Raw genomic sequence first — 25076 nt, 5'->3', positions numbered from 1 at the left:
CGGAGCCGCGAGAATCAGGCGCCCCCACCCCCAGAGGCAGGCAGGTGTGTACGCAGTACACACACACATCCCCACAAAGTCGCGAGCCATGGACGCAGCGGGAGGTGCGAAAGGGAGCGATGGCGTGGAGAAGAAGGGAGAGGGGAACGGGAGCGGGAACGGCGGAGGCGGCGACGCCGGGAAGAAGGTGCCGTTCACGGGGCTGTTCCGGTACGCCGACGGCACGGACGTGCTGCTCATGCTCCTCGGCACCGTGGGGGCGCTGGCCAACGGCGTCTCGCAGCCCGTCATGACGGTCATCTTCGGCCAGGTCATCAACGCCTTCGGCGACGCCACCACCGACAACGTCCTCCACCGCGTCAACCAGGTGAGCCGGAGATGACTTCTCCATAACATGTACGTATGCCGGCGGCCGGAGACGGCCGTCGTTGGATCGAGGACAAATTCGGTCGCATGGCAGTCTGGTCTGATCGAGATAGAAAGCTCTGTTAAAATCTTGGCGGCGTTTGCGCTTTCGTTGCCCAGGGAGGGACAACGATGGAGGGCGTATCTTGACTTTTGGCGCCATTAGCACTCCCGTTCTGTTCTCTATTCGTCTTCTTTCTGTTTTGCTCCTTTTTATGTTCTTCATTCAATCAACCTTGAGATATATAAAAAAAAAAACACTCCTATTATGCAATGGAATTGGCCCTTAGAAATGAAAATACTTCCTTGATACGTTATCCGTAGAAACTTAGCAGCAACGTCCAGTATCAACGTGACGCCTCTTCCTAGATCAGTTGGTTTACGCTTCTTACGGTGGAACTTGTGCATCCGAGTATAAGTCCTCAACTTGGTACGGCTGCGGATTTATCGGCGCTATGTTTTCAGCGGTAGGCGACGTCTTCGTCGACAGCGAGGCGTCTGCAGTGACTTCGTAAATCTCGAGATCTACCGGCTTAGTCCTTCGGAGGTGCTCATAGGAGTAGGGTTTGTGTACGTGTGTTCATAAGGTTGAGTGTGAGTGCGTGTTGAGCGGCTACGTTGTACTGTATAATTCTAAAAAAAAATCCAATTCACTAGTGCCTTATTTTCCCAGTTTCAAAGTTCGAATATTGCACTATTCCTTCTGTCTTCTTGGAGCGTTTTTGCTTTCATTAGTTCAGTCATGCGGTAGCAATAATTGTATAGTTTCAATATTTTTAAGTGCAAACATCGAAGGGCGAGCCTTGGCAAGGTTTGTATGGCAACTTGATCCTTTTTCTATCGAGGGAATAAAACAGAGTCTTCAGGGTCACAAGTTTACTGTAAAAATTACAAGCCCGGAAATAATGTTTCTTGACCCCGTTCGTTTCGCTAAAATTTACTAATTCGTTGCGAGAGGAAAACACTGTTCGTTTGCTGAAAAGTACCACTGAAGTATGAATGTCTCCTCAACAACTCAACTCAACTTTTAACGACCAACTAGCCAGAATATTTTTTCCGCATTCAGTTTTTTTTTTTCATGCAATTAGGATTTCCCCCCCTTTTCTCACATGGGAGCTGACTTTTATATGAAGATAAACTGCGTAGTCGCTTACAATGTGCTTTTCTGAAAGCGACCTTTCTGAATTAGAAACAGGAATAGATTAGCTAAATGCTCAAACCAGTAACTTGTAATAGGTTATACCAGTAGATTGCATTATTACAACTTGTAATATAATAATAAGAGACCATGTGGAACAATTTTAATATAATGGATAACTAACCACATCCGGTAAAGGCTGGAATCTTTTCTTGATCAAAGATCCAAAACTCAGTCCAAGAATAAGCGCGTCCAACACATTTCTTTCCCCCTTTCTGAGATGGGACTCATAAGGGTCTCTTTGGCACGGTTTATGCTGGCTTCGGCTTCATCTATTTTGCGCAAATCGAGGCACTGTAGCGTGAAGCCGTTTTGTAAGCCGGGGTTAAAATGAATTAGAAGCCGGGAAAAGCCAGTTTTTCTGGCTTCACCGGCTTTGGCTTCACCGGTGAAGCCGTTTTGGATGAGCCGTGTCAAAGGAGGCTTAAATCACACTGTAAGTTTGTCCGTTGCAGTAGTATAACTTTGCTGACAGATTGCTATCCGAATCCTGAACAAAATCATAAAAAAATGAGGTCAAACTTTCATCACTGTTCTCCATGAATTATATGTAGCTTGAAGTTTACTTCAACTAGAACTCATTTCCTTGTTAGCAAGACATTATTGCATTTCTCAATTCTCACTTCGTTTCTACCTTGCTTTTTTCACAGGCAGTTCTGAACTTTGTCTACCTAGGCATTGCAACAGCGGTTGTTTCCTTTCTTCGTAAGTACTCTAAGTAGACTCTGTCAACTTTTCAATCTTCACATCCGCTTGCACTTTGCACCTGAAACTGACATTGCTGCTGCTAATAATTGACCATCGTTAGTATAAAACTAATCTTGCGGTCAATGCTGAGATAAGATAAGCTTAAGAAAAAGAAGCTCGCCTCATATAGCAGATAGTGCCAATACAAGTGTTTCAACTTTTCAAACTTGCAAGCTGTTGTCATAGAGCAGAGTTCAACTTTGACTTCTGTTTTGTACTTTCAATGAAGGGTACAAAAAGCTTGTGTTCATGATAGTGGTTAGGACAGTCCCAACATGTTTGAACTTCCATGGAAAGTAATACATGAAGAAACGTACCATAAAGACATTGCTTCATTGACAAACTGACCTAGAAAACTTGAAACAAGGGTTCTACATGCATAAGCCACGTAATAACTATATCAGTGTAAATAAGTGAAGCCACTTATTGTTTGTGCAGAGGTGTCATGTTGGACAATGACAGGAGAAAGGCAGGCAACACGCATTCGATCTCTGTACCTCAAATCTGTCTTGAGACAAGAAATAGCATTCTTTGATGTAGAAATGACAACTGGGCAGATAGTTTCAAGGATGTCTGGTGATACCGTGTTAGTTCAGGATGCCATTGGTGAGAAGGTAATAATTCCTATCTTTGAAAGTGACGAGTGCAGAAGCAAACCTGCTATTGATCATTACCAAATTATATCAAAATGTGCACAATTTGACTTCTACAAACTCTTCAGGTCGGCAAGTTCCAACAGCTTGTGGCAACCTTCATTGGCGGTTTCGTGATAGCATTCGTAAAAGGATGGCTTCTATCTCTTGTCATGTTGGCATGCATACCTCCAGTTGTCATTGCTGGTGGAGTAGTCTCAAAAATGCTTGCTAAAATATCTACCAAGGGGCAAGCATCATACGGTGATGCAGGCAATATTGTTGAACAGACACTTGGGGCTATAAGAACTGTGAGTTCCAAAGCGCTCCTGTCAGATGAATCTCTACATTTTTCAATTTTGCATGCTCTCACTGGTTTTCTTGTGCCTACATCTGCAAAACAGGTTGTCTCCTTCAATGGGGAGAAACAGGCTATTGCATTGTATAATAAACTCATACACAAGTCATACAAGGCTGCTGTTGAAGAAGGAATTACCAATGGTTTTGGCATGGGTTCTGTTTTCTGCATATTTTTCTCAAGCTATGGTTTAGCCATATGGTATGGCGGAAAGTTGATTCTTAGCAAAGGTTACTCAGGAGGAGACGTCATCAATATCTTGTTTGCTATAATGACTGGGGCAATGTGGGTTTCTTTGAATCTGGAGAAATAAAGTCTTATGCTGATCCATGTTGCATGACTGGTGGTGTTAACTTCAATTTTTGGTGTGCAGGTCTTTAGGTAATGCAACACCCTGCATGGCAGCCTTTGCAGAAGGACAATCTGCGGCATACAGATTGTTCACAACGATCAAGAGGAAACCAGTGATTGACCCAGAAGACCCAACTGGTAAGCAACTAGAAGACATCAAGGGTGATGTTGACCTAAATGACGTGTACTTCAGCTACCCAGCGAGACCAGAGAAACTAATATTTGATGGGTTCTCGCTACATGTGTCTAGCGGCACTACAATGGCTATAGTTGGGGAGAGTGGAAGTGGCAAGTCAACCGTGATAAGTCTTGTAGAGAGATTCTATGATCCACAAGCTGGTGAGATTTTGATTGATGGGATTAACATCAAGAGTTTGCAGCTTGATTGGATACGAGGGAAGATTGGTCTTGTTAACCAAGAGCCATTGCTCTTTATGACATCTATCAAAGATAATATAACATATGGAAAAGAAGATGCAACAATTGAAGAGATCAAAAGAGCAGCTGAGCTTGCTAATGCAGCAAATTTCATCGATAAGTTGCCCAATGTATGTCATAGATCCAATTATCAACTTATGTACATCCTAATCTTGCTGAGCCGAGTGCTAATATTTCTCTTTTTGTCTGATACTAGGGTTATGACACGATGGTTGGCCAACGTGGTGCTCAGCTATCAGGAGGACAAAAGCAAAGGATCGCTATTGCAAGAGCAATCATCAAAAACCCCAGAATTCTTTTGTTAGACGAGGCTACTAGTGCATTGGATGTGGAGTCGGAGCGGATGGTTCAGGAGGCACTGAATAGGATCATGCTGGATAGGACAACACTTGTGGTTGCACATCGCCTAAGTACTGTGAGAAATGCTGATTGCATATCAGTTGTTCAACAAGGGAAAATAGTTGAACAAGGTCAGGATGTCTTTCCCATTTGGCATATTGAATTTTAATTTGTTACATGCTCAAGATATTTTAACTAACCATATCAATTTCTTGCATCAATGAGTATTCATAGGTCCCCACGATGAACTGATAATGAACCCTGATGGTGCTTATTCTCAACTTATTCGTCTCCAAGAAAGCAAAGAAGAAGAACAGAAATTAGATCATCACATGTCTGATTCAAGGTCTAAAAGTAGAAGCCTCTCACTGAAGCGATCAATAAGCAGAGGTTCAACGGGAAACAGTAGTCCGCATTCTTTGACCCTCCCCTTTAGCATGCCTGGTTCAGTTGAATTGCTTGAAGGCAATGATGCAAATTGGGAGGATGAGAAAGAGCAGGCTCGTGATGGTGAGGCCCCAAAGAAAGCTCCAATGGGACGGCTAGCTAGTCTAAACAAGCCAGAGGTGCCTATTCTTTTGTTAGGATCGCTAGCTGCTGGAGTCCATGGAGTGCTTTTCCCAATGTTTGGTCTAATGATCTCCAATGCCATCAAAACATTCTATGAGCCGCCACACCAACTAAAAAAGGATGCAAGCTTTTGGGGTTTGATGTGTGTTGTGCTGGGTATTGTATCAATACTATCAATACCAGTGGAGTATTTCTTATTTGGGGTAGCCGGGGGGAAGCTTATTGAGCGTATCCGTGCCTTGTCATTTCGGAGCATTGTGCACCAAGAAGTTGCTTGGTTTGATGATCCCAAAAATTCCAGGTTGGTTACCATCCCTTTGATCAACGTTTTGTTGTCTTTATTTCTACTTACAGGATTCCATATTTGAGGTACTAACGGTATGCTTATATCTTACAGTGGAGCACTTGGCGCAAGGTTGTCAGTTGATGCTTTGAATGTCCGACGTTTAGTGGGTGATAACTTGGCCTTGGCAGTTCAGGTCACCTCGACACTAATTGCAGGATTTGTCATTGCTTTTGTGGCAGATTGGAAGCTCACATTGATCATCCTTTGTGTGATGCCACTATCGGGTGTTCAAGGTTATGCACAAGTGAAGTTCTTGAAGGGTTTCAGTCAAGATGCCAAGGTAATCTATCAACTAGTGAAACTAAGATTTATGCATATATTTTCAAGCAACCAAGCTCATACTATCTTATAAAATTTATGACATATTATTGACTTATACGAATTACATCAAAAATGATTTAAAGCAGGATTCACTGTAGATATTTGTTTTCTCCCAAATTTGCTAAGCGACAATGGAACGCTATTCTGCAGATACTGTATGAAGACGCAGGTCAAGTGGCCACCGATGCAGTCAGCAGTATCAGGACTGTAGCTTCTTTTTGTGCTGAAAAAAGAGTGACGACAATTTATGAAGATAAATGTGAAGCGTCAAAGAAACAAGGAGTCAGAACAGGAATGGTTGGAGGCCTTGGTTTTGGTTTCTCATTCTTGATGTTGTACCTAACATACGGACTTTGTTTCTACGTTGGAGCACAATTTGTTCGTCATAACAAATCTACTTTTGGAGATGTTTTCAAGGTTAGGAAAATGCATCGCTTCCCTTCAGCATTCCACTTCTTCCTATTGTATATTTGAGTTTGATGCATTAAGTAATGTCTGGCAGGTATTTTTTGCACTGATGTTGGCAACAATTGGAGTATCTCAAACAAGTGCATTGGCTTCTGATTCTACAAAGGCCAAGGATTCAGCCGTCTCCATATTCGCATTATTGGACAGAAAGTCCAAAATCGACTCAAGCAATGATGAAGGTTCGACGCTACATGAGGTCAAGGGCGACATCGATTTCCGACATGTCAGCTTCAAGTATCCAAGCCGCCCAGATATTCAAATATTTAGCGACTTTACCTTGCACATTCCCTCTGGCAAGGTTAGCCTACTATCCCTCTGCAATGTCCTATCTTCTATAGTAATATAATCAACAACTTAATCCGACTTATTGCTTTATACAGACTCTTGCACTTGTGGGAGAGAGTGGCAGTGGCAAGTCAACGGTAATCTCTTTGTTGGAACGATTCTACAACCCCGACTCTGGTACTATCTCATTGGATGGAGTAGAGATCAAAAGCCTAAAAGTCACTTGGTTAAGGGACCAAATGGGTCTGGTGGGCCAAGAGCCTATTCTCTTCAATGACACAATCCGTGCCAACATAGCTTATGGGAAACATGGGGAGGTCACTGAGGAGGAGCTCATCGAGGTCGCAAAGGCAGCCAATGCACATGAGTTCGTATCAAGCCTTCCCCAGGGGTATGACACCACTGTTGGAGAGAGGGGGGTTCAGCTATCTGGTGGCCAGAAGCAGCGGGTAGCCATAGCAAGGGCCATACTAAAAGATCCTAGGATTCTACTTCTTGACGAGGCAACGAGTGCCTTGGATGCTGAGTCTGAGCGCATAGTGCAGGATGCCTTGGATAATGTGATGGTTGGCAGGACAACAGTTATTGTGGCACACCGCCTCTCGACGATCAAAAGTGCTGATATTATCGCAGTTCTCAAGGATGGCGTGATAGTGGAGAAAGGAAGACATGAAGCACTGATGAATATCAAAGATGGATTCTATGCTTCTCTAGTTGAACTTCGTTCAACCTCATCATAGTACCTAGGTTAAGAATTTGTTCTGATTATTAGGCATTATACATACTTATACATCTTTCTTAGCTCTCCTTATTGTTTCTGTAGTTTGTGGGTAGTATGAAGTCATTGGGATTTGAAGAAGAATTCGAGAAGTTAACATTTCTTTGTAATTATCATTCACTGTAAGCATTTGGTTGAATTTTGAACAGCGGATTGCTGTGTATATATGCAAAGAAGGCATGATTTTGTATTGTACCAATGTCATTGCTCTGTCAATATCACCATATAGAGTCTCCACATAGCTTATGATATCAAAATGATCATCTATTTTTGTTGACACAGAATTTTCGTCTCCGTGCCGAGGACACACGCAGCAAGCCGAAAGGGTCCACTTGATGAAGCAGATCCGCCTAGCTTTAGCGCAAGGGTGGTCGATCCTGCGCAATCCTCCCGAGACGTGCCAGTCAATTTAACCCTGCAATTGACAAGGAGAGAAAGTTTATCAGTAATTAAGGGCGGAACATACCGGTGTTGCCAGACAGTCCCGAATGTGCGGCTCTGAGAGCCGATATGAGAGGAGATCGACTAAATAGTCGATTCCAACATATTCATAAGAATAAATCGATTAAAGCTCATGGGGTCGTATAAGAAGAATCGGTTATCATTCAGGATAAATATTATTTAAACAAATATTAATCAATGGCAATAAGATATTAATGATGATCAGTTTATACTGAGCCAATGATTACACGTAACCGAACTCTTTTTTGTATAGAGAGACAATTCAACACCACTTAACCATTTAATAAAGATAAATCTAATGAACATGTTAGATCTCATCCATCGCCATGACCAGTGGGGCATGAGGCAGAATCATGTAGGCCGTAGTAACAACAATAGACTCGACAACCCTAACTCATTACTAATATCAGTGGGGCATGAGGCAGAATCATGCAGGCCGTAATACAATAATAAGATCATGGGGCTAACATATCTTTCAACGTATCTCTACTTCAATGATCTCATAATGTGAATTGTTCGTGAAAGCGCTCGATATCGTCTAAACAGCCGATTCAGGCATAGCGCATAGTTAAGATCATGCCTTCTCAGGAACGGATCTACCAACTAACGATCCCCACTCCACGGTGCTAACAGTGGGGGTGAGAGGCAGAATCCCGCAGACCGTGATAATGGGCCATGAAACGGTTCTTGCTAACTAATAGATCTACTCAAGATCGAACATGCCTTAACCGCACGCTATGCACGATTAAGATTGATATAAAACAGCCGATAAAACATAACTCATCGTTTAAGGTGTAGATTAGATCAACTTTTAGATTAGCAAACGATGAGTTAAATAAGATATAAGGCCGATCCAGATCAATCTCAATCGGGCAGAGTGATATTGCTATAATTAGATAAACGATGAAAGCAATAACCAATATCGATAACTTAATGAATCTACCAAAGACTATCATTCTAAGGTAGAGCCGATAACTTGACCTTGATCTAGTTCAAGCAGTGGGGTGCGAGGCAGGATCACACAGGCCATACTTGAACTAGGCAAGAGTCGATAACTAGTCTATACCAGAGTTACAGTAGGGGTCGACTGGATCGATGCATCCATACGAACAGAGGTATAAACCATGACTATACTTACAGATAAACAATGGAGGTCAACTGGATTAATGCAGCCGTACTCGCTGAAGAACTCGCCGAGATCTACTCTACTCCTACTCCTAAGGGGTGGCCGAAGTCGAAAAAAATAATTGACTTGTATTTGATTGATTGCTGTTTTTACAATAGCCGGGGCTTGATATTTATACCCGGGACCTGTGCACGACTCCTGTCTAAGCACGACTCATCACAATTTTTGACCCTAAAGAAAACATTCCTAATTTAAGATAACTTGAACTCTAATCTTTCCCTTTCTGTAGAGTCCGGCACGTTTCGACCTGGCACCGAACGTAGCCTTTGTTGCTATCCGCTGGCGCTATCTGAGGAGAGTCGATTCCAATTTCTGCATCCGAATCAGCTATTTTCGATTTGCACGTAATTTATTCCTTGGTGACATGATCCTAGGAGCTTTCGAGTCCCTGCGACTTTTTATTCCAAATTTCATTGTAAACACATGCCCCCTAATTTTGGGATAAAAGTAATTTTATTCCAAAATTATCATGTTGGCATCCCTGATTGATCCACAATCACGGGTAGAAAACCTTGATCTGGGGTCCACTATTTGTCGTTGCCTGCGTCCACTCATAAGCCCATGTCTCAAAACTTTTTTGCAAGAGCGTCACTGCTTCTCGGGCACTTAGATTCATCTTCCCAGGCCGGATATAAAATTCCCATCTGACTCTGGCGAGAGCAGCTCAACAATTCAGCCATGCTTTGTTTTCATCTACTCTCTCGAGTGCCTCTAGTTCCACCAGACCCTCCTTGATTTGCCCTCTTGTTATGAAGATCTTGAGCGGTTAGAAGAATTCTTGTGCATAGGGTGATTGCGTTACTTATCCTAGCGCCTCGTTGAGCAAGAAGACCAGTCATTGCGGTTAGAAGAATTTTTGTGATATTACCTGAGTCTTCTCTCCATGCTCACAAAGTTGTTCTAGTGTTTACGATGGCTAGAATGTGTGATCACCTTCCCCTTGTTATTCCTCCAAACACCCACCGGAAAAGCCTTAGGCTTCTTTCCTATAGTTCCTCAATTTATTAAGAAATCCGTTGAGCATATGTTAGGTGGGCGACTTTTCTTCCTCTCGGATATAACTTTATTGATGGGCCGATGTGACTTGGTTCACAATGAGTTTCAACCTTATGGAAATTCGGACTCCCTTCAATCCAAAGAAGTTCTGGTGAGTTAATCCCTGATCAATGTATCCACCCCACGATATTTTGTAATTTGGGGAAGTAATAAATTCGAGTCCGTTATCTCTTCATTATCCATCCCCTGAATTTCTGGAGTGCTGATCCATTTCCGTTTCTGATTCACATCCTTGGTGAAATCTATCTTTCCGCATCCTAGGGCTATATATACGGGCCATGGTTGTGGATCTAACAACAACCCGCTTTGCCTCAAACCTTCTGCATCATTATACAGTTCCTGCTCTTCCGTAGGTTTGAGATTATGGAGAACAGCAAGATGCCTGCTGTGGAGGGCCTCGATGGATCTATATCATCGTACCAGCGCATCCATCATCAAGAGGGTGCATCTCGTGATGCCCTCACTGCCTCGGGGAATAGAGCCAATTTCGTTTGGCCTTTGGGGCCCACTTTGTCGATAGCTCGTCGCTAGTTCCTTTGTCGTTAGAGGAGGCAGATTGACGATGACGATTTGCTTGCCTCCATCGATCGGCATGGCTAGAGCCTCGCTGAATGCCTCTCCCTCGTAGAATCGACCCTGGGCATGGTTAGATATCGATCACCTCCCGGGGTTGATTCAGTGGAGGATAGATTGGCCAAGGCCGAGGCCAGGATTATGGGTAAGATACATGTCATATCCTCTTCTCTCTTTCAGTTTCATCTTCAAGGCTCTGATCATCTCCCCTTTGAATCTTTTAGATCTATCTGCCCAACCGGAGAGTCTTCGATCAGCTACGGATCATGCAGCAGGATTTGTCAATGCCAGGGGCACCGTTCCGATGGTTCGCTTGCACGACATCCTAAATCGTATCAGGGAGGTCACCCTTCATAGAGTTCGTCATGGAGCCGCCATGGCATTGGCTGCTGCCAAGCCTATTCGGGTCATAATCTTCAGCTTCTTCCCCATGGTTTTCCAGTTGCAGCGTACCCTGGGGAGCATGAGCGCTTGGTTGAGGATTTTATGAGTGTTGCCAATTCTATAGCTTTCAATACCCTGGCCGATGATATAGTAAGCAAAGTTTTTTCCGTCCTGTAGTTTGTAATAGGCGACATTTGGCAAACAACTTCTTCGCCTTGAGTGATTCTCCTTTGCTCCGTGCTTCATACCTCGTTCGTGTTCACTTTGGGCGATATACATTGTGCTGGTCTTTTACCCTCCTGGGTTTATTTTTTTGCACTAGAAGCGATACCCTTCTGGTATCGGCTAGCCAAGAAAATTGGTTGTCAAATATAAATCCAAACATTATGGTAATATTCCTTCAAATATTCCCCATTCGAATCCTTCTTCTCCTCCTAGTGTCTCCAAAATGTACCAAGCGTGTAATGCCTGAGCCGATAAGGTTTCCCCTGATTAGGTGACCATACCGGCTATCTCGCCCTTTGGTCGTCATAAGTATGTCTTCGAGAGTATCTCTAGATCAGCCGGAGAAGTCAATAGCCCACGAGAGCTGATGCCATTCGAATAGAAATACCGAGAGCGACCCATGAGGTCCTAGACTTGAGATCCGCATGTCAACGCGTATCTTGTGTAGAACCGATCATATTCTCCGTTGTTTACTCATGCCTCCTCCTTCGGCTAAAGAGCCGATTTGATACAATCGATTCCAGACTTCTGATCTTAATTTATTTAAGTCTGAAAACACGGCTTTCATTAAGAGAACCCTTCGATCTTCTATCCTCATTCATCTGGTGCTGTAATCTCTTCGTTATTAGTGAAGTGACGCTTCGCCTCCTACTAATTGCGATTGCCTTTTGTGCGTTCCGAGGCATCCGTCCCTTCACTTTGTCTTCAAATACCAGCCGATGGCTTCTGTCTCGAACACATCTCCGTCCACAACTGTTCCTTTACTCTTCTTCGCCTACCGAAAACCCTGTAGCAGTTTTTCTTCTCCTCTTCGTAGATCCAATCATTCTTTATGGCCGACGAAGACAACCGACGCAAGCGCACGGTGGAGGAAATCCCGGAAGAGAATATGCCAATGAACCAGCGTCTCCGGCGCATGAGGTGAGATCGATATTTCTTGTTTATGATGATAAATAGTTCTGACTCGCCTATAGGTTTGTTGTGAATGACAGTCTCCGTCCTCTTCCTAGGGCCGGTGGGCTTTCTGACGCCGCACCTTCTTTGATGGCCTCGTCGTTGGACTCTTCCGACTCCTACAACGGCGACGACACTTGGCACTACCTTTATGAGTGGAGGATGGCTCAGAACCATTACTCCGAGGCGACTTGGGAGATCGGCCAACTAGAGATTCGCCTCGAGGTTTCCCAGGCCGCTCTTCATGCGGCCGAGGAAGAGGCTAACGCCGCTCGAGCGTGGTTAACTGAATCGGATGCTGCGGTGGCAGGTAAGATGAGCCTCAGGGACACCCTTATTCTGATCTCGGTTATTTTTATCTTGATAATTCTTCCTCTTCTGTGATCATCAGCCCTGACAGCGCAGTTGGAGTCTCTCCAACTGGCAGCGAACGTGGCTGTGAACGCCGTCAATGCCCGGGGTTCCTCTATCGATGCTCGTCTCCAAGACATCCCGGCCCATGTTCGGGAAATCACCCTCCACGGCGTTTGCCACGGTGCAATCAGTGGCGCTGACCGCGGCGCGGGTTCAGACAGGGCACGAGCTTCACGCCATGGAGACCGGCTTCTCGGTAGGCGATGACCCTGAGGAGCACGAGGACCTGCTGGAAGAGTTTGTCGTGGTAGCGGAGGCCATAGTGGACATCACATCCGCTCAAGATGTAGTAAACAAAGTCTTTGATTAGTTTGTACTTAGGGTAATCTGATAAACAAAGATCCCTGTTCTTCTATGGATATGCTTCAATGCAATGCCTTCGTGTATGATTGTGAATGTTTCTTGCTCTTTTTGTTTTTTGCTCTATAGGCGATACATATCATATCAGTTTTTACTATCTTTGAAGATTTTTACTTTTTGAACTAGAGGCGATACCCTCCTGGTATTGACTATTGGAGCCGAGAACGAATCGGTATTAAATTCAGATGTTAGGATAACATCTCTTCATGCATTTTTCATTCCAAAGATCAAACGATCGATCAATCCAAGTCAAACATCCTATTAAGCGAAACAGAACTTCTCTTAAGAAATCCATTAACTCTGAATCGCACTTACACTTTAACTCAGCATTCACATACGTCGGCCTAAACCCATTTCCAAGACTCAATGTTTATTTTTCCTTAACTCAATGGCCGATGCGATGCCACGATTATTAATTAAAATAAACTTTCAGAGCCGATTGCTTGAACCGGCTGTTGGCCTTCATTATTAATCCTGATGAAGCCTCCTTCCCATGTTTTGCTAGAAAGGCATTCGAAGTCTCCTAATTCCCAAAACACTGGATCGGCTGTTGCGATGCTCACAGACTCATCAGCGCGATCCACCTCGACATCATCCCCATGCCATTGAATCAAACATTGATGCATGGTTGATGGCACACAACAGTTTGCGTGAATTTAGTCACGACCGAGGAGTAAACTGTATGAGCCTTTTCCATCGATGACAAAGAACGTGGTGAGTAGAGTTTTACTCCTGATTGTCAACTCGACGTTTATTGCCCCCCCGGGTCTTAGATGTATTCCCTCTGAAGTCTCTAAGCATCATGTCGGTCTCAAGCAAGTCTCCTGGTCCGGCATGTTTCGACTTGGCGCCAAACGTAGCCTTTGTTGCTATCCGCTGGCGCTATCCGAGGAGAGCCGATTCCAATTTCTGTATCCGAATCAGTTGTTTCCGATCCGCACGCAATTTATTTCTTGGTGACATGATCCTAGGAGCTTTCGAGTCCCTGCGACTTTTTCTTCCAAATTTTGGTGTAAACAATTTTTTTGTTTAATAAAAAAATTATAGCCTAGTGATCTGCCAAATACAGGGGACACCTGTTTGGTCGCTTGGAGCTTAGTCCTTATGATCTAGTAGTATAGATCTAAATGAAACCCTAAAAAATCATATAGCTATGCCAACAACCGAAGGATTTCCGTGATCATATAGATAGTGCCCCTCATCCAAAAGACGATCAAATCATTTATTTTATTAATAAATTCTGAGCTACTTAAATTAAACAACCAGATGAGAAGAGGCCAAACATACCGTGGCCCCAACGACGTCACGCTTGGCATTGGAGGACCAGTGACGCCGTGCGAGCTAACACACCAAGCTCTGAGCAGCCGCCAGGCTCGCCACGCGTCGCCCGCGGCGGCGAGCTCCCACCACAGTCGCTGCTCGAGATTCGAAGCAACGAAGTGAAGCGCTGCGCCAGTTGCAGCCGCTCCAAAATCGCGCGTCCAGTGCAGGTCCTGGGTGCGTCCATGGAGTAAGCCGGCTGGTTGATGTCGACGCGATGGCCGGCGGGCACCACCCTGCGGCTCGTTGCGCCAATCTTCCTGTGCGCTAGTCGGCGCGTAGTACAGCTCCGAGCAGCAAGGCTTTGGATTTGGGGAATTGTCTAGCACCAAAGTTTGCTAGTGCTGGCCCAGTTGAATAGATGTTTGCTCCCCTCAAAAAAAAAAGAATAGATGTTTGCTAGTGTGGGCGTGAAAAAAAAGAGAGAAATAGGTAAGGAAATAACAAAAAAAAATGTTTGCAAGTGTTGGCCCAGTTGAGCCAAAACATAAAATTAGAACACGTTAGAACAACTTTAGTAGCCTTTTTATATCCTTCTGCATTGATAAGAATAAAGATTTTCGTAAAAAAATATCTCTCCGCATATCTTCAAATATTGTCATCCTCTTATTCTAGATTTCTCGTACCTAAAGATGGAGAACGGGGTTAGCCCTCTAAAATGCACATAAGATAGAAGTTGTTGGAGGCTAAAAAGATATATATATAGAGAGATTTTATTAAAATAGTCCTCAAAATGATGGTTTAGAATAATTAAAAAAAAAGCTCCTGGAGATGCTCTTGGCATAGAGATGGTGGTTGGACTAATTTTAGGCTTGTTGGGCTAAAACAAACACAGGCATAAGCCCAGGGATGGTCAGAGCATGGTAGGTTAAATAACATTTTAATAATAACTTCAGGAAGGAACCAGATCTTTACTTGGAGTTTGAGGACTCTCCTACTTTTGAGGTTTAAAATAATTGCACTAACTCAAAAAAAAAGGACGACGATGAGCCGCGACGAGTCGCGCAGAAGCAGAGGCACGACCCTGTCCGACATCGATACACGTGTCCGATCCCCCCACTCCTGTCCCCCTCGCTCCTAAAGATGGCAACGGGCCCCGATACCCGATGGATATTTGATCCATTAGAAGACGGGGATAGGATCATATCTTTACCCGCGGACATTTAAATGGACAAGAATCCATCCCCGACGGGTATAGCAGGTATGAGAACGTTCCCTGTTTATCCGTCCCCGTTACCCGTTGGGGAACCCGACTATTTGAGCTGTCATGCGAGTATCAGGCCCAAAGAAGCTCAATATAGGTATTTTGACCCAAATCTGAACAATCATATATATAGTTTGTGTGTTCTAGGAACCCTAGTTCAATTTTTTCTCACCATCTCTGCTAGCAACACAAGCACGCCTGCCTCACGAGCGCCCGTGCTCATCGCTTTCCTCAATTCGGTCTCTCTGCCACCTTTGCTCGTCCTCCTCGCAACCTCGCTCCTTCTCTTCGGCATCTCCGAGACCCCGACACTTATACCTGGGTGAAGAAGAAATGTCTCTGATTGCAAAGCTGCGACCCCAAGTGTCCTTGTTTATCGGGTATGCAATACCCGTCGGGTATCTGTTACCTGACCGATGCCCGACGGGTACGGGGATGGACAAAAATCTATACCCAAGACAGTTAACAGGGACGGGGACGGGATAAATTCTTCGTAGCGAGGAAGAGAACGTTCCGGCGATACCCGACGGGTACATCCCCGTTGCCATCCTTACTCACCCCTGGTGAATGTGGCTTCTCCGCTTCGCCCCCACTCCCTCCCCCGATCCTGCAGCATGCGATGACGCAAGGTGATGCAAGCACAAAAAAAAAGCTGAATATTTTTTTAAAATTGCTATAATTTTGAATGATATATCCGTTTTCAATTCCGTTTGCACTGGTGTGTTCCACGTGACGAAACGAACAAAATTAGACCCAATTTGCCTATGTTTCGAAGAATTTTATTTTAGTAGCAATTTATGTGTAAAATATACTAGGAGATTTATGAAGAAGTTGCCGCCATGTAATACTAAACTTGCTACTCCAAAAATATACTAAAATTTTTACATGGTATGCACAAGCTCAGCGGGCCAAAAATCAAAAATTACTACCATGTAAAGCTAAAGTTGGTACATAGTATGCAGCTGGGGGACAAAAAATATCAAAAGAAGTTACTACCATGTAATACTATAGTTGTACAACTTGTGGGGCAAATTATTACAGCAAACCTAAAAATATAAGGTGTTGCACAAGCTAGGGGGCAAATTATTGTAACAAACCTAAAAATAAAAGTTGTTGCACAAGCTAGGGGAAAATTCTTTTGTGACAACTTATGTATGCATTGGCGACCCTTTTGTAATAACTTATACATGGTAGGTGAGGCAACTACATAATTTAGGAAGGCATTTGAACCTAAAAGAAAATTGAAAGCTGAAATAAAAAAATAAAAAGACTAAAAATTGAAACTAAAAAAAGAATGAAAATATAAAAATATGCAACTTATACATCGTAGGTGAAGCAACTAATATGCAGGATTTAGGAAGGTATTCGAACCTAAAACGGTGACTGAAAACTAAAATTTTAAAAAATGAAAACAGAAATAAAAAACACAGAAAAAAACAAGACGGAAAACTAAAACTAGGAGCAAATTTTTTTATGGCAACTTATGTGTTCAATGGCTACCCTTTTGTAGAAACTAATATGCAGGATTTAGGAACACATTCAAATCTAAAAATGTGAGTAAAATCTGAAACTAAAAACAATAAAAAAAAACTTGACTAATAATGAAACAAAAAAACTAAAAACTAAAAATAAAAAAAACATAAAACTGAAACTAAAAGAAACGATGACAAAACAAAAATGAAACTGAAATTACCCGTGACTAAAAAAGAAATTAACAACCAGAAAACAAAACAAATAATTGAGAAAAAATAAGTTATTATATAACTAATATGTAGGGTTTAGGAGTGCATTCAAACCTAAAAAGGGTGACTGATAACTGAAACAAAAAAAATATTTAAAAAACACAAGACTAAAAACTAAAACTAAAAAAACCGAAAAAAAACTAATGAAAACTGAAACTGGAAGGCAAATTCTTTTGTGGCAACTTATGTGTGCAATAGCTATCCTTTTGTAACAACTTATACATTGTACGTGAGGCAACTAATATGCAGGATTTGGAAAGACATACAATTGAAAGTCACATCTAATAATGAAAACTAAAATTGACAAATAAGTTGCTACACGCTTAATACATAAGTTGTTATCGTTTGCTAGTATATATAATTTGTTAGAAGGTTAATATACAGGTTGCTACATGCTTAATACATAAATAGCTACGACATATATAACATAAGTTGTCGGTACCTATAAACTATTTTGAAACACATATGTCGTAGTCTTATTTCATATATCTCATCACAAGTGGCTCAGTAGTACAAATCAGTGGAAAAAATGAAACCGAAATTACCTAAAAAAAAAAGACGTACCCAGTGCAGAGCGCACTCGCTCTGTGCGAGGTCTGGGAAAAGGTGTTAGTGGCAAGCCTTACCCTCGCCTGTGCAATGCGGAAAGACCGCGACTCGAACCCGGAACCTTCTGGTCATAGACGGTAAGACTCTACCGCTTGCACCAGGTCCGCCCTTCGAAACTGAAATTACCTGTGACTAAAAAAATTAACAACCAGAAAACACAAAACACATAATTGAGAAAAAGATGAAATAATTCAATATACGACTAATACATAGGATTTAGGAGTGCATTCAAACCTAAAAAGATGACAGAACTGAAACTAAAAAAACAGGACTAAAAACTGAAACTAAAAAACCTGAAAAAAAAAACACTAGCCTAAAAAAAGAAACTGGAAGGCAAATTCTTATACACGTTCGAACCTAGAAGGGTGACTAAAATCTAAAATTAAAAAAACATGACTGAAAAATGAAACAAAGAAACAATGAGAAAAAAAAACTATCAATTACGAAACACATCCAATCTTCCTGAATTCTTCGCCATGTTTTTTCCTCGATCAGGATGGCAAAGACATTCAGTACATTCAGAATTTTACAAGATGCATTAGCACTGCAAAGAAAGATGCGGTAATGTGCAGGTCTGAATCAATCAATACCGAACTAAGGTTACAGCAATTAGAACACATGATCGAAGACAAAAACCATCAAGAAGAGCTCCGATATACTGGATGATACTTAAATATACTAAACTGATTTTAGCATATCAGAATCAGTAGCCTCTCAAATGCCAGCTGCTACTCGTGTTATTGGGAAATCCCTCTCAGTGCCCAAAAATCCTTTTCAGTATCAGGCGCACATCGAGCTGGGAAGGCCAGTCTCAGATTCACCATGCGCACAAGCCATGTGTATAGAATACATGAGCGGGGCGAGCTCCGGTGGGCGGCTGGAGGCTCGGCCATGGCTGGGCGGGAGCGCGTGGAGGTCTAACGGTCCTACGAGCTCCGGCGGCGGGCCATGGCGGTCTGCGTGCTCCGGCAGCGGGCGGCACGGCCACGGACGGCTGGCGGTGGGCGGCGCAGCCACGGAGGCGGGAGGAGCTCGGACCAGAGCGGACGGGCGGGGAGCGCGGGCCCGGTGACCTCCGACGAGCTCCAGCGGGAGGGGCGCTCGCGGGCTCGCGGCTGGAGGGAGAACCGCCGTCGGGGTGGGGGAGGACCGCCAGGCTGCCACAACCGCTGTTGGGGTCGGAGCCCAACCACGTCGAGGCAGATGCAGAACAAAGTGGCGATCTGGACGCGCGGCGAAATCCAAGAACTTCCTTCGTCGTCGCCCGCCGCAACTCCGTCCACAACCGTTCGCCGGTTGCGTTCCGCCATCAACGCCGGATTCGTTGGCCCGTATGCGCTGCCGGAACGAAAGGGGAAAGAAGCAGTTGGGAGCTCGGGGTGTTGGCCGCAACGTTGGATGAAGGGAGGGGGTGTCTGCTGGGCCGGCCCGTCACGGCCTGGTGTCGTGCGGGGGAGTTGGAGCGCGACCAGTCGCCTCCTAGACTTTGCGCAAAAAAAGCCCTCAATCCGTATATTTCATTCGGGACCCACTCGTCAGTCTAACATTCACTCTCTCTCCTTTTTCTTTCTTCTTTTCCATCTCTACACAAGGAGATCCATTGGAGTGCCCATTCCATTCATCCATCCTTCCTGGTGCCGCCCGCCTCCACCATTGATGTCCGCACCCGACGAGGGCGTCAACCCGGTTGTCTCATAGGCTCCGCGTGACTCTCGCTCTAGGGCTATCCTAGAAAATTTTAGACCTTGTGCAAAACTCTATAGTGAGGCATTAACTATCTTTTTAATGTAAACAGTTGCAAAAATAAAATTCTAACCCAATTTGTAAGATGAGTTGATGCACATCTACAAATACATCTACACAAGGATGAAGAACCAAAAAAAAAATGGATGAATGGACTTATCAATAGAAATGCATAATTATTCATTAGAGGGAAAATGCAAAAATAATAGGCTTTTTTTGCTTAGACGGATCCGATTCCAGGAACTTGGCAAAGTGAATGATGTTGTTTCCTTTCTTCCTGATTGGTGACGGCAAGCATTGCTTCTTGAATCTTGATGGCTTGTTTCGATAAGCTTTTAAAAACAGGCCCTTGTCCAGCGAAGGCCAGAGAGTGAAACTTGCCCGGAGACTAGACGGTGCAGTGAAAAACAATATTCCATGTCAGGGCTTTTAGATGAACTCATATCCACCTTAATCCGCGTGTATTAAGATCAAAATTAGTTGATTTTTCAATCTAATCCAATACATATGGATTGAAATAGATACGAATGTATCCAAACAAGCCCTCAGTGGAATATAATAACCAGGACACCCATAATTGCATATATTTCATTCATGACACAATAACTAGATAGCACGTCACGCATAGCTTAACCGATAACCGATAGAACAAACGTAACGGAGCACAAGACGAGCAAATAGATCTAACGAGTCTCATTTCCAGGATTCTAAGATTATTATGACTGTAATAATGAAAGTTCGACAGGCTACCCACTGTTCCAAAAACAGCACCAGGGAACCGTATGCAAACACAACTCAGGACATCATGTCATGACACCAGATTCTTGAACTCCGCAATAACAGAAAGTATCTCTCAGCTCCTTCCTGGACACGTACAAAGGATGAGTAAGCGTGACCCGAGTGCAGCTTCAGACTTCTGCTGCCTTCGGAGAGTTCTCGGGCGTCTTCAGCTGCACGTCCGGTGCCTTGCTTGTCTTGTGAGACTCCACCGCATCCTTGAATTCCTCCCTGGTGACTGTGTCCTTGAACTTCAGAGCAAATGTGGCAAGGCTGCTCGGTGACTCCCCAATGCTGCTCATGCAGGCAAACATCACGCCTTTCTTGTCCATGTCCTTGAGTGACATGTCGTTGTAGAGGCTTGCATTCAGGACCAGCCGGTAGTTGCCTTTTGTCCTCATGACGAGCCGGGCTCTCTCACCACTCTCACCGCCAGATACAGGGACGTTCAGCTTCAGTTCACCTTTTCCTCTTTCTTTCCAGCCCCCATCTAGGTACTCATACAAAGCCGAATCAGCAGTAAATACAGCGTTCTCATTTTCTTCACCAGTTTCAACAGGACCCTCTGTCATAGCAAATTTCTTGGGTGCCTCTGCTGAAGTAGCAAGCACTGTGGCAGAACTCCCGTTGTTGGCAGTACCAAGATTAAAAGAAGGGAACGAAGAACCATCAGCTTTCAGCCCAAACAGGGGGCCAGAACTTGAGCCATCTTTAGAGGCTGAGCCAAACGAGAATGATGTGCTTGAAAATCCAGTTCCGGTCAGACTTGTGAAAGCATTTTGACCACTTGACAGATTCTTAAACGAGAAAAGGGGTGTTGCTGATGATGTATGCCCTTTGTTATCAGCATCTTTCTGCTCTGACTCACCTCCACCTTTCTTCTCAGTATCATCCTTGCTAATTTTATCAGCATCTCTCTGCTCATCAGAGAAGCCATCCTTGGTCTCTGATTCACCTCCATCTTTCTTCTCAGTATCATCCTTGCTAATTTTATCGTTATTTCCAGCTTCATCTGCCCTTTCCTTTTCTTCAGCATCTCCCTCTTTTGTTTTGCCCTCAACTTCAGATGGCATGGAGCTACTTTCTTTGGGTTCTCCAACTACCACTTTGTCTCCACCAGATTCATCCTTTGTGTCTTCTGCCTTGTCACTGGTTTCAACAGGTTGAGGTGGTGCTTCAGTTGTGGCAGCGGAGTCGGTATTTACACCAGAGCCTGCATTCTTGTCTGGCACAGACAAAGTATGTTTCCCACTACCATTGCTTCCCTCGTCAGCTTTGACATCTGAAGGTTGGACCTCTGGGACAGGGGCGCTTGTTTGAGCACTAGAATCAGTGGGGGCAAATCTGATTGCAGAGAAAGGATTAGAAGAAGGAGCTGATGACGTCTGCTGGTGCCGAACCTTTACAATTCTCTGGGTTGCCATAACTTCCTCAGTAGCTTTCTTAAATGTACCCATCTCTTGCTCTGGTCCATCATCATCAGGCTCAGGATTATCCTTGTTGATTTGGGTACCTGCAACCCTCTTCCTAGAGCTTGGGGCTTGTTCCTCATCTGACATCTTCCAAGTTGATAGCACCTGAAATTCAAACAAAAGAACTTAGAAACAGTAAAAAGAAATAGTCCCATGAGCCACCAAAAAACAGTAACAGGTAGGGTGCCACAATTCATCAGAAATGAAAATGTAGAGTTAAATCTAAAGATAAGGTTTATATTAGAGTGATAGCTCAATCTGCTTCCTAGTGACACATAAACAGCCAAAAAGTAGTCCAGGAATTTACATGTTAACATGGTATCTTGGCAATCCATCAAACTATCAACAAAGAAGAAAAAGAAACCTGACAAGACCTTCCTATATACAATCTAGAAACAAAGAAGTGCCAAGGGCAAACAAGCAGCACAATCATGGTGCAAGTACAATAGACTCCACCTAAGCCAAAATAGGAATTTTTTTTCAACTTATCTGGCATCAATAAAGGGCGTACCCAGTGCAGAGAGTTCCCGCTCTGTGCGGGGTCTGGGGAAGGGTGTCAGTGGCAAGCCTTACCCTCGCCTGTGCAATGCGAGGAGACCGCGACTCGAACTCGGGACCTTCCGGTCACAGGTGGTAAGACTCTACCGCTTGCACTAGGCCTGGCATCAATAACCACACAATTTGTAATCTAAAGAAAGAAATAATATGTTGCTTGACAGTGTATCACATGTTAAGTTCTGTGCAAAGTGCAAAAAGGAATTGCCAAAAGAAAACTTGAATGGTATCCATAAAACTATCTCACCCAAGACCCAACAATAGCATTAAACTATCTCACCCAAATATTAAAACATGGCAATCGTATCATGTGTTTTGGACCAAGTAGCATGGAACATATATCTATATTAAGCCAAAATAAACACAGTTTTTTTTTAAATCTCCATCTGGTGTCAATAACCAAACAAAATTTTATGATGAATTGAGGAAAAATATATTGCTTAACATAATACATCAGACAATAAGTTCCATCTAGCTGCAAAAAGAATATCATGTTGGCAAAACACTGGCAAACCCTAAGTTTCAAATATGATGAAATGATGTGCAAGCTAACCTGACATCTGAAACACTAAATATACATATAAGCCCTGTTTTCAATGGCTTAAACTTATAGAAAGCTAGCTTATGGCTAGCTGCCCACAAAAGCTACTTTTTGGAGCTCTCATGTAAAAAGCAAAGCATTTTGTGTGTGGCTTTATTTTTCCGGCTTCTTCCAATCAAGAAGAGAGGGCAAGCTGCAGGGCTCCTGCTGCTTAGTGGAACTGGCCGGCCGGCGATAGGGAGGCGAAGGCCAAGGGTGTGCGCAGATGTGGGGTGGCACATGCGGTGGTCGAGGGCGACAGCTCCAATCCACGGGCAGCACGTCGATCCAGCGGTGCTCGTCGGTAGGATGGTGCTCAGTGGGGAGATCATCAGTGAGGAGGCAATCGAAGAGGAGGCACTCACAGTGGGGAGGCAGCCAGCGGGTGGGGCAGCACACATTGATGAATAGGACGCTCAGCGGGAGGAACTCATCACAGTGGAGGCAGGCTACTAGGAGGCACTTGCGGTGGGGAGGCGCTCGAGGACGGCAAGAAAAAGACGAGATAAGCTCCTCACAGGCTGCTTAACGAAGAAAACGGCTCATAGTTGTTTCGCGGGTAAGTTTCGTGTTTGGTTGCTCCACCGTTTTTTTTTCTAGTGAAAAGTTGCTCCAAAAGCAGTTCCAAACAAGACCATACGCATAATGCAACCCAGCCAAAGAATCATGTTTAAAATTCCATTCATGTAAACAATATACTGACATAATTCCGCCTGATTTGACTTCTATTCCACTTGCTATATGTAATGATATAACAACATGAGTAGCAATTAGCCTGAAAAAAAATACTTTTAATGACGACAAATATGATGAGGTAAGTGATGGAAGAAAAAAAATCAATTGCTACTCTGTAGATAGTTTGATGGATTCCTTTTCTGTAGATAATTTGATGAATTGTCAAGATAGCATGTTAGCATGTTCATCAAAGAATTTCTCCTAAATTCACATGTACATGATTCAATCTATCATAAACAAATATGTTCTGAACATAAAAAGGTCCACCGATCTTGTTTAAGGACATGGATCAAAATCTACACCGTTTAGAAGTTGCAGGGGCTCAAATTCAGCTAAAAACACTGCAATTTTGGTACCAAAATGCGTTCAGCTAAAATCTACTTGTTGTTTAAGAGAAAAAAAGCTAATACCGCAGCAGGCAACAGGAGAGAGGAGCAGCAGAACTGCAGAAGGCCCTGCGGCGGCCTAGGCAGCTGGCCAGCTGGGCGTGGGCCGTGGGTGCCTGAGCGGGGGGCTGAGGCGGCCAGGCGGGGGCGCGCCGGCGCGGGGCAGCTGGCCGTCGGCGAGGCGCTCCGGCCTCCGGGTGGCGGGGCAGCTGGGCGGCGGAAGGCGGAGCCGGCCGCGGAGGGCGGAGGACCGGGCGAGTCGGCGGAGTCGCGACCCCTGCTCGCGAGGATGGGGACGACCGGACGGGGGCACGGGGCGACTCGCGGAGGGCGAGTACTGCGGCGCTCGTCTCGGGGACGGGAGTTTTGGGCTGGGCTTTGAAGACCCCGGGGGCTGCAGCTCCGGCCCCCCGTGCGTCCGCCCTTCTCTGTGTTCTACGTTATTCTCCATTCTTTCTTATGCAGATTTGTAATTACCTTCACAAATGTGCCTTCATCAGATTAATTGCAGAACAATGTGTTATTACTAGCCTTACCTTTACTTTTTCTCACAATTTTCTCATTGCTTTGGTTGGAGCCTCTTTGTTTTTTGAAGCTAACAAACAAATTTGGGAACCAGTGCTGCTAATCTGTAGCCTAGTATATAGATGACAATGTGTTGTACTAAATGGATCCATTGAAGACCTTAATAGGGCACTCTGGAATGGTAAGGGTTCTCAAATTATACGTACTTAGTGGTAGAATAATGCCTTGGTAACACAGAAGTCATCGGTTCGAATCCGATAAAGTACTTTTCTACTAATGTTCATGTGTCCTATTTTTTCCCATGCCGCTAATACACCACGAATTAGTTTCAGACATGATTGCTTCTGAGATTGTTCTGCACCTGCATCATCTTACATGTTGCTTAAAGCATGCACAATTGATTTGGAAGACATTAAGAACAATTTTTTTTCCATATTTTGTATGCCTTAGCTTCAGATACATGAGTCATGACATGAATGCTTTTGAGATTGTTCAGCATCTGTATGATCTTCGCCATGTTCGTTTGGCTTATAAGCCGTACTTTTTCAGCCAACGAACAGTATTTTTCTCTCACAACA

At 43.9% G+C, this 25076-nt stretch overlaps 3 protein-coding genes across 3 annotated transcripts; 1 reads left to right on the top strand and 2 right to left on the bottom strand.

Annotated features, from left to right (window-relative positions):
• LOC136450375 (ABC transporter B family member 9-like) lies at positions 1–7426 on the top strand. The gene is made up of 12 exons (XM_066450774.1): positions 1–367; positions 2254–2308; positions 2789–2964; positions 3072–3293; positions 3387–3625; positions 3714–4239; positions 4326–4599; positions 4703–5339; positions 5436–5664; positions 5856–6122; positions 6208–6471; positions 6554–7426. The coding sequence occupies exons 1-12, from the start codon at positions 89–91 to the stop codon at positions 7196–7198; spliced, it is 3813 nt and encodes a 1270-aa protein (XP_066306871.1). The 5' UTR covers positions 1–88; the 3' UTR covers positions 7199–7426.
• Positions 7427–20146: 12720 nt separating this feature from the next.
• On the bottom strand, positions 20147–24351 carry LOC136450374 (nuclear pore complex protein NUP50A-like). Its single transcript, XM_066450773.1, has 2 exons — positions 23998–24351; positions 20147–21822 (listed from the first exon to the last, which is right to left on the bottom strand). Exon 2 carries the CDS (start codon positions 21802–21804, stop codon positions 20377–20379), a length of 1428 nt encoding a protein of 475 aa, XP_066306870.1. The 5' UTR covers positions 21805–21822; positions 23998–24351; the 3' UTR covers positions 20147–20376.
• LOC136455052 (extensin-like) lies at positions 24053–24424 on the bottom strand. Its single transcript, XM_066455237.1, has one exon. It carries the CDS (start codon positions 24422–24424, stop codon positions 24053–24055), a length of 372 nt encoding a protein of 123 aa, XP_066311334.1.
• Positions 24425–25076: the final 652 nt, after the last annotated feature.

This window comes from Miscanthus floridulus, chromosome 5, assembly GCF_019320115.1.
Source record: "Miscanthus floridulus cultivar M001 chromosome 5, ASM1932011v1, whole genome shotgun sequence".
Lineage (NCBI taxonomy): Eukaryota > Viridiplantae > Streptophyta > Magnoliopsida > Poales > Poaceae > Miscanthus > Miscanthus floridulus.
This window is presented reverse-complemented; position numbering and strand designations above follow the sequence as displayed.